At 35.1% G+C, this 10,204-nt stretch overlaps 1 protein-coding gene across 1 annotated transcript; it reads right to left on the reverse strand.

The window, feature by feature from the left end:
* Nucleotides 1–6,500: 6,500 nt before the first annotated feature.
* Nucleotides 6,501–7,887, reverse strand: LOC145140761 (uncharacterized). Its single transcript, XM_079074153.1, has 2 exons — nucleotides 7,123–7,887; nucleotides 6,501–6,749 (listed from the first exon to the last, which is right to left on the reverse strand). The coding sequence occupies exons 1-2, from the start codon at nucleotides 7,528–7,530 to the stop codon at nucleotides 6,639–6,641; spliced, it is 519 nt and encodes a 172-aa protein (XP_078930279.1). The 5' UTR covers nucleotides 7,531–7,887; the 3' UTR covers nucleotides 6,501–6,638.
* Nucleotides 7,888–10,204: the final 2,317 nt, after the last annotated feature.

Here is a 10,204-nt window from a genome sequence, read left to right on the forward strand (position 1 = left end):
AAGCCTGGTTCACGACGTGAATGTCGAATTTGCACCCTATAAATAAATGTCGTGGGATGCCGAGTTTTAGTGCTCAAATTCTTCTCTCTCACTCGTTATTGCCTCGTTTTGCGTACAACTTATACCCCGAAGCCCCGGTATCAATCCCGACACCCGAAGCAAGTCCCGAAGCCCCGAATATCCCGAGAAGTAAAGTTTCCGAGCGGAAACTCTGCCCGCGAGAGGCCCGGTTTTCAAGGAAGCATCCCGGTTTCACCGAAGAATTATACATTTAGAACCGTAGTGCTGTCCGATCATCGTCTTATCAAGTGAGTGTGTAGTTACTTTCTTCTAACATATAAATATGAAGTATTTGTTATGAAATACGTGCTATGTGTTTATATATTGTTGTTTATTTGAGATGACTGTGGAATCGATGGTTTATGTAGTTTTTAAATGAGTTAAACTATATATGTATTTTATATCTACAAATATGTTGGGTAGAACATGGGTAGATGGAATAGTTGGTGTGTGATGAGAGATGGTATGAGTAAACCTTGGTGACTATGGAGTTAGCGTCTGTTAAGTGAACCTTGGTGACTATGGAGTTAGCGCCTGTTAAGTGAACCTTGTGACTATGGAGTTAGCGCCTGTTAAGTGAACCTTGGTGACTATGGAGTTAGCGCCTGATAGCTATGGATTTAGTACCTGATAGATAAACTTTGGCAGCAATGGACTACGTGCCAATTCCTTAGGTAAATCCTTAGGAATGAATGAATGAAGGATAGTTGATTCTTAGGGTAAAACCTTAAGAGTAAAGAAGATAATGGGGATGGGTAATTGGGTTGATTGTTTGATGATTAAACATATTAAATATAATATTGTGGGATGAAAACCCTATATGCTCACCAGGCTCCCAAGCCTGACCCCCTCAGTTTTCTTTGTATCACAGGTATCAATACGAAGACATATTTCACTGAGAGAATAAAGGAGATGTAAATCATTAGTGTAAATAAATGTAAGTTCTGTTTATGCTTATGTGTCTGTATCGGAACATGACATCCCGAGATTTTGTTATATAATGAAAATACATTTCTTTAAGAAATGCTTTGATAAATTCTTATCATAGTTTGTTTTGGGAACAAATTCCGCAACAGTTTTCTTTAAACGATTACTCTGATTTTAAAAAACAAAGCATAAACAAATCGGTTTTTTCTGGCCGTGAAATTGGGGATGTCACAGTTTTGAACTATTCAAAAACTTTTGGAATCCATAACTTATGAGTTTAATATAGGTTTTAATGAAAAGACTCTTGAAAATCCATAACTTGAGGACAGGTTATGGAGTTCATAAAAACATTTATAGAAAAAGACTCTTCAAGTTCATAACCTATGATTTTAATGATCTCTTTAAAGGAAAAACTTTTCATTTTCCATAACTTGAGGACAAGTTATGGAATTCATCAAAAACATTTAGATCAACTAATGTAACTTACAAAATCAAACAATTTGTCAATGATCTAAATTAAACTCATAAGAACAAGACAATTCATATCAAACAAATTTCATGTAATTAGCCTAACCATATAAACTAATACAAAACATGAAACTTTGACAATTATCTTTTAAATTGGATAAGCATGATCATTACCACATCAAAAACGGGTTTATAAGTTCAAAAACAGTTTAGGGTAATGATCCTAGTCCAATTCCAACATTAAAACTCGAAATTCTGCATCCAGGAGCACCAACTCGTCGAGTGCATGAACTGACTCGGCGATTTGGTCGGTTTATAGGGTGGACCCGGTGAGTTCCCCAGTAGACTCGGCGAGTTCACTGTCCAGACAGCAAAAAATCGAATTTTTTTAAGCTTTGAAAACAAGTAGCATCAAGTATATAAGAAAACAACCCTAGGCTCTGATACCACTGATGGGTTTTGAGCATTCTAACACTCCTATGGTGTACATGCAACCCTAGATCCTTTGGATCTATGTTTTCTCTAATATACATGCAAACTTTTATTTTTCCAAAGCATCATCCTAGCTAGCATACAATGGAGTATCTTTACTACAAAATTCTAGTTAGATGACATACCTTTTGTTGTAGTTGGAAGCCTTGGACCTTTAAGAACTTAGTGCCCCAAGTGTTGCACCTCAAATGGAATCACACAACACCACCAACAATGGAGGAACTTGAGAGGAGGTTACTTGCACTCATAAAATCAGCTTGCCCTCTTGTAAGCTTCCTTAGGTCCAATTTCATGAGCTAGAGGGGTTCTTATATATTGTGGCTTAATTAGGTTTACACCATGCAAACCCTAATGTGCATGACATTCCACATTCCTCATGCTCCATGGGTTTAAACTTCCATGGATCATCTATGGGTCACCACATGGGTTTAGCCCAACACAAATAACTATGGATCATAAGCCCACATTATAAAGAATGAATGATTTACATAATCAATCCCCATATATTTAATTAGTCTCTTTTTATCACAAAATTAATTCCAAATTAATTCTTGATCAATACTAATTAAATAATATGATTTCATATTAATATATTAGAACTTATAATATATTAATAAACCATAAATAACCTCTTCTCAGTTATCCATCCTTCAGATTATTCCGGTGCCATGCAACCCAAATGGACCATGCTACTCTCGGGTCAAGTACATACCAGTTATAGTTATGGACTTAGACACTAATCCAACACATGCAAGGTTCTCCAAGGCTATATCTTCAAAACTAGGCTTCTTACAAGGTTCTTGTGCATGGAAGGAGGCTAAACTGCATAAAGGAAGCAACTTTATGCCATTGGGGACCTAAAGATGTCCAGATCTGGAACCATATCCTTATGATAAGTCCAGATCCAAGTTTGACTCCATTTTGTACCAAGAATGGCCATTTACTTCCAAGAAAAGAGATCTAAGCAACTAGAGATCAAGATCACGACTTTATACCTTAAGATGATGGCCAATATGAAGTAAATGTTGGATCTACTATTCCTCTCCTATCTCCTTCTTCTTCAAGCTCTAAAATCATTCACAAATACCCCAAAATTGCTCACAAAGGCTCTTTCTCTCACTCAAGAGGGTGCAAAGTCGATCTAGGGTTTTCTCTGGCTGCTAAAGTGATAAGGGAGGGCACAAGAGGCAGGTTATGTTCTTTAAATAGGGTGCAAACCCTAAAAATTAGGGTTTCTTTTTACAGCTCCTACTCGTCTAGTCGGCCTTCCGACTCGTTGAGTAGGTCTCGATCCCGCGTCCACCAAAAATGCCTCTACTCGACGAGTTGGACTCCCAACTCGCCGAGTCCATGCACAAAACCCTAAAACTTACATAAATTAAGTAATACCTGGAACAGGTGTTACACAAATGGCCTCTTCGTCAGCTAGATGTTAAAAATGCTTTTCTTCATGGTGATCTTAATGAAACTGTCTACTTACGTCAGCCTCCTGGTTTCGTTGATCCGCAGAAACCCAATCATGTTTTCTTACTTCATAAGTCCTTGTATGGACTTAAGCAGGCACCACATGTTTGGTTTCATCGTTTATCCAGTGGTCGTCACACTCTCGGTTTCAAAGGGTCACGTACTGACCCCTCTCTGTTTATACTCTCCACTAAGGGCACGCATATTTATATGTTGGTATATGTTGATGATATCATTATTACAGGGAACAACCCCGAGGCTATGGATCAAGTTGTACGAAGTCTAAGTCAAACTTTTGCTCTTCAAGACATGGGGGGACTTTCATACTTTCTCGGTGTTTCGGTTGCTCACATTGGTTCTAATCTCTTTTTATCTCAACAATAGTATATCTTAGATATGTTGCAGCATGCTGGTCTCACTGAAGCCAACCCAATCTCAACGCCTCTTCCCACTGGTGCCTCTTTGTCCCTTGGCGATAGTCCCCTATTTGAAAACCCGGTTCGGTATCGTCAAGTGGTTGGTGCATTACAATATGTCACCTTGTCCAGACCAGACATCACCTATGCAGTCAACAAAGTCTATCAGTTTATGAATTCCCCAACTAACAACCATTGGTCTGTTGTCAAATGGATCCTTCGATATCTCAAGGGCACCAGTAACTTTGGTCTACGCCTTATACCCTCATGTGACAACACCATCCATGCTTATGGAGATGCGAAATCTCCTCTGGCTACTGCTTATTATGATGTTGATTGGGTTGGTTGTCCATATGGTCGTCGATCCACCGGGGGTTACGCCATATATCTTGGTTCTAATTTAGTTTCTTGGTCAGCAAGAAAACAGAATATTGTCTCTCGGTCATCTACTAAGGCTGAATACAAAGCTCTAGCTGACACTGTTGCTGAAGTTACTTGGCTTGAAACACTATTACGAGAGCTATGCATACCGGTAACCAAAGCACCGGTATTGTGGTGTGATAATCTTGTTGCCACTTATTTATCCGCTAATCCCGTGTTCCATGCACGTACGAAACATGTTGAGGTCCATTTTCACTTCGTAAGAGAAAATGTTGTTGCGAAAAGCTCTCAGTATAGTTCATATCCACAGATGACCAGATTGTTGATATATTCACTAAGCCACTATCTTCACAAAGATTTGAAGGGTTACGATCCAAGCTACAAGTTCTTACCCGACCTTAGCTTGCGGGGGAATATTAGATAGATATTATAGTATAAGGATTAGAGTGAAAATATATTTATTATATATTCCTATTGTATTACACGTTAATGATATCAATCACAATTACAACTCCGATTCTCTCCTATTGAACTTGCTATTGTGGATACTTTAAGGATATTCATAAAAATGATATCAAAACGTGCAACAAAATGATACCATGAAGATTGTCTATACAGTGAGATGCAAAACTATAATATAGTGGTTATTTCAACTATACCACAAGGACCATTTCTATAATTCATTTTAATTATAATCTTTAACACTAAGGATATTCCCAAAAATGACTACATGACTGTGCAGTAAAGTTTAAAACCTAACTTTTTAGTGTTACAAAAATGACTATACTGTCTAAAATATTGCTTTTCAAATTAGCTCAATTTCGTATTTGATGTAAGTTACAATTGAGATGTGACAGAAATAGTTCGGAAGTATGACATTTCAGACATTTCGTGCATTACATATAATTCAGACTTCCTTTATCTTACTTACACATAGTACATTGTATAACCAATAGGGCATGTATGAAATCCATAAAGAATACATCTAAAATCCGATATTTTAGACACATATATAGTTCTTCAAAATCACATTTTGTTTAACCTTATAAAATATATAAAACATGGGTTGTAGCATTTTATTGAAAAAAGATTTTTAAATTTTAACATTTTGGACTCTGAAATACAACCGAAATCAAACAAAAACAACCTTACTAAAACCAAGGTTGATCACCATACAATGGCATAAAAAGTAACATTTAGTTGAAAACTCTGTTGTAGTAAATATTTCGGATGTAGGGTCCTAGAGAGAATTTTTTGCAAATGTTTGATGTGGATGCTAGAAAATTACAAATGATATACCATCCAAAAGCCAAAATTGTTTCATTTCATACATAATGGTCATTTTAGCAGCTCCTACAAAAATAATATATTATTTTAATACTTTTGCTCACTTTTATGAATATCACTTAAATTATCTCTTATTGAAAGGGTCTAATAACATAAATGTATTCAGGGGTGGGGGCCCATTAAAATATAAAAACTTACTAAGAATCATTTCTTGCATGCTGCATCAAAATATTAATTGGATTGGCTAAAAAAGTTACAACACTTTTTCCAAATAGCAACGTGGAAACCTTAAAATGCCAAATCACGTTTACATCTTCCTTTTTATAAAACAAAACAACCATTTCTCTTCATAGTAATATCAATATGGAATGTTATAGATATCAATTTTATAAGTTTAAGTCCTTCAACACATAAAAAAAAAAAAAAAGTTTATTTATATTTTTATGGTTTATTTTTAATCAATGCAGGCTAATCTATGTTTCTTTTACATTATTGGCTTGGTGTCTATGTAAGTATAAACGCTAAATTATAAAATTAATGTAAATTTTTTAAAATCCAATAGAAAAAGAATGGTCTATATTCTGTAGAGAAAAACGTTGAATGCAAATTCTTTAAAATATTGCCGTTCACAGATAAAGTCTTTTTTTTTTTTTTTTTTTTGCTTTCATTTTAAATTTTCTGAGTTCACCCATATCTATAGTTTTAGGAGTCCATATGGATTCTGTTTAGTCGTTCAAAACCATAGAATTACGGTCATATGTAACGTGGTTTAATGTTAACAATTTAATTGTTTATTGCTATTGTGTTATCAAATAATTATTTATATCGTAAAAACAGTGCATAGCTTTTATAATATTGTTTACAACTTCATTTTATTCTTAAATGTTATTGAATCGCATAACCAAATTGAATAATAATTAAGTTTAATTGTTATTGTTGCCTTGACTGAAACAACTTTAAAAGCAATTTCAAACGATTCAATTTATGGTTTTAACAATAACCAAATTTAATCAATAATACCATTACACCAAGTATCAACACTATATTTAACACCGCAAAAAACACGTGAGGAGCACGTCTGATTATAAATGTGATAGTATATGATAGTTGCGTACATGGATAATGTATAAATCAGGCCGATAATTATTGCTCCTTGACAACTTTGAGTTCTTCCTTTTTTGTTTCGATGTCTTTGGATTCTTCTTCATTAACCTTAGTTGGAACAACTTTGGCCTCTTCCTCAAGTGTTTTTTCCTATAATTTAAATAATTCAAATAAATAGTTCTAACAATAAAAGATTAAAAGTTTCCTTGTATTATGTTGGATGAGTTTCACAATCATTTTAAAAGTGAATATATTTTTTATGAAATACAAATATGTCTATTTAAGCCAATGGGACATAAGCCCAAACTTTAGGCCTAATAAAATCCTTCAAATCCCAAAAATATGTAACATTTTTGAGAAAAGAGACTTGCATAACTTATTATAAAAGATATGGATATATTTCAACTAAATTTGAGATCTTTATTTTCAATTACGACAATATTTATTTTGGATACAAGATTCAATAGATGAATGCTAATAAACTATTACATAATAAGATATTAGAAAAATGAATAAATCATACCTCATTGAGCTTAGAGTCGGCAACCTTTTCACCATCCTTATTCTCCTCTTCATCCTTGTCTTTCTTTGTGTCTTTTGCATCAACACGTTCGTTGTCGGTAGCCTCCTTAGATGTAGTCTCCCCTTTAGTCACTGCCGCCTCCATGGTCTCCTCAGGAACAGCCACCTCAATGGTGGCATCCCCCTTAGGAACGGCCACCTCGATGGTTGTCTCCCCCTTGGGAGTCAATGGCACCTCGAGGGTGGTCTCGTCCTTAGGCAACACCACCACCTCAGAAGAGGTTGCTTCCTTAGAGGCCACCACCTGAGGGGTTGTCTCCTTCTTGGGAGACAACACTGGCTCAGGAGTGGTCTCTTCTTTAGGAGGCATTACCACCTCAGGATTTATATGTTCCTTACACGTCTCCATCTTAGGGGTGACATCTGGATTCAAATTTGTCTTCTCAGATGGAATCTCTTCTTTATGAGGTTTCGTCACCTCAGGGGTAGTTTCCTCCTTATGGAACTATGCCACTTTGGGGATGGTCTCCTCCTTGGCCTCTTGTGGGGCTGGGGCTGGGGCCCGACCCTTCTCCTTTTTCAAGGTCTTGGGAGCGCTATAACAACCGCCCATGTTTCTTCGTGGCTACTTAAAAGAATTTAAAGCAAATTAAGCGAAAAGTTATTGATTTCTTTCTATAAAATCAATTTTTTCACTCTTCCTATATAATTATATATAGGTGAGTGCTATGAACCAAAAGAACAAAGAAAATGGTGATGAAGAGTAGATGGCTTGATTGTATTTTGAAAATGAATGTCCAAATGGGGTTTTATAGTAGGTTTTTTCGTTGGTGGGAATATCTATGATACATAGAGATTTTAGGAAAATGGATGGTTTCTAAACACATCTATTGTCCTTTTGTTAATTGTCTTTTTTTCCTAAGCACTCGTATTACAGGCTGGGATGGTATATTTGTTATTCTTGTTTTTTTATTTTGAGTTGCTTATTTTTTATTTATTTAATTTGGGATATCACAGGCTATGATTTTATACATATATATACAGCCAATCATTACCATATATAGAGATGTGCTGACCATGAAGGCTCATACAATAATACTAAATAAAAACATTTCTTAATTAATATGAATTTTAAACCTTTTTTACAAATGTTATATTCAAATAATTTCTATAATTGTATGCAATAACAAATAAAAAAAATTCGTATATTTTTCAGAGAATGTAAAATATGTGCATGTTTTTAATATGAGGGAAAGTGAACAAAGACCAAATTTCCTTTAGAATATGCATATGAATAATCTCTATAAAGTTCACAAATATCTCACATTATGTTATGAGAGTTTTAATTCAAAAACTTAGGGTTAGAGTCTAAACAATCACACTTATAGATTGTTGTATATTTGATTTACATCTCACAAAATAAATATAAAACATGATAACTCGCAACATAAGAAGGTACCATCAATCAAACAACAAAGTACAACCGATTCATGCAATAACCAAACTTTAAGAAAAAAAAAACACAACAAAAGATACCTTAAACAAGCATATCCAAATACGAAAACCGAGTCAACTCAGTTCTCATCATCACCTACAACCATTCCCTTACGTTTCAATTCAAATGCCAAACGCGCATTCTCAAACTTCAACTTCTCATTTTCCAATCTCATCTTCTCCACTTTCATCTCTTCATTTTGATCCAAACACAACCACTCAACCCGATCTTTCTCAAGTTCCAACCTCTTCTCTTGTATCTCCAACTTCTTCTCTTCCAATCGGGCCCACCGGGCCTGCAAATCATCCCATTCATTACCCTCAAGGCCCAAAAAAACCAACCTCATAACCTCCCAATCATGAGGAATAAACATACGATTGTTATGATGAAGCGAACACATTTCCCGATAATAAAATTGATCCGATTCTAGAAGCTTCTGGGCCTCGTGTTTTAGGGTTTCGGGCATTTCAATTGAGTCCAAAAGAATCGGTTTTTCGAAAACTTCACAGCTTGTGGGCTTACCGAGTAACCCGATTAGTTGATTATACTTTTTGTTGATTTCAAGAAACGTGTCCTCACATTGCTGAGGTGTCACATTGTAACCCCTTTCGGACATCACCATTGAAATGACCTTCCATTTTGTTTCTTTTGACACGAGGGTTGATTTTTGGGTAGTTTTTTTGAAATCGGGTGAAGTTATTGAAGCTTCCATTATGTAAGAAATGGCGATGATCATAAGTTTTACCATTTCATCCGTCCATTTTAGGGTTGTGAAAGGTGGTTGAGAGGGGAGATTGTTCGCCAGAGGTTGGCCTTGAAGTGGCGGAGGTTGGCCTTGGAATGGTGGGGTTTGGCCCGTGTGTTGAGGGGGAGGTTGGTGGTAGAGGTATTGATATCGGGCTTGCATTGGGCTTTGAAATCCTGAGCTTCCCTTCATTTTTCACTTGCCTCAAAATGCAATAAATATTAAATTACCTTCACTTGATTATTAATTTGGCTCAGTTTTAAAAACCATTACCAGAAGTCTGAAACCCTTTCACTTTTCGGATTTGATTATTTTCATTAAAAAAAGCATAAACAGTGACACGGCTTATGGTTTTTATAATAGTTTCCAAAAGTTTTCATTTTTATAAGAATTAAATGCAAGAAACAGCAAGTTACTTTCATCGATGTGTTTATTATAACATCCTAGTTTTGTATTTTCCTATAAAAGCATTGCATTTGAAAAATCTATCCAATTATAGCAATGTTCACTGCCATAATTGAGTACTTTTTTCAAAGTATAATACCCTAATAAAAAAATCAAAAGTACAATGCTATAATTGGGTAGATTTTCAAAATACAATGTTCTTCATAAAATAAAATAAATTAAAAACATGAAACTACAATGGTGTAATAGAAAGAAATGAAAATAAGATGTCATAATACACAAATAAATAAAAGCACGATGTTATTTCTTGCAAATGAAGTGAAAACTTGTTGCAAGTTTTAAAATTTGCTCAAAAAAGAAACATTTCCATTTTCACAACATATTCCAAAACAGAAATATTGCATCTGCAACTTCCATGATATAAAATGCAGCACTCAA

Source organism: Lactuca virosa, chromosome 9 (assembly GCF_052849685.1).
Source record: "Lactuca virosa cultivar CGN04683 chromosome 9, Lactuca_virosa_CGN04683_v6, whole genome shotgun sequence".
Taxonomy (NCBI): Eukaryota; Viridiplantae; Streptophyta; class Magnoliopsida; order Asterales; family Asteraceae; genus Lactuca; species Lactuca virosa.

What these genes read in the sequence shown, in the direction of transcription:
- LOC145140761 (XM_079074153.1), bottom strand. Translation starts at nt 7,530, where the DNA reads ATGGAGACGTGTAAGGAACATATAAATCCTGAGGTGGTAATGCCTCCT. An exon ending in CCGACTCTAAGCTCAATGAG is followed by an intron (nt 6,750 to 7,122) that starts GTATGATTTATT and finishes TTTAAATTATAG; the next exon opens with GAAAAAACACTTGAGGAAGA.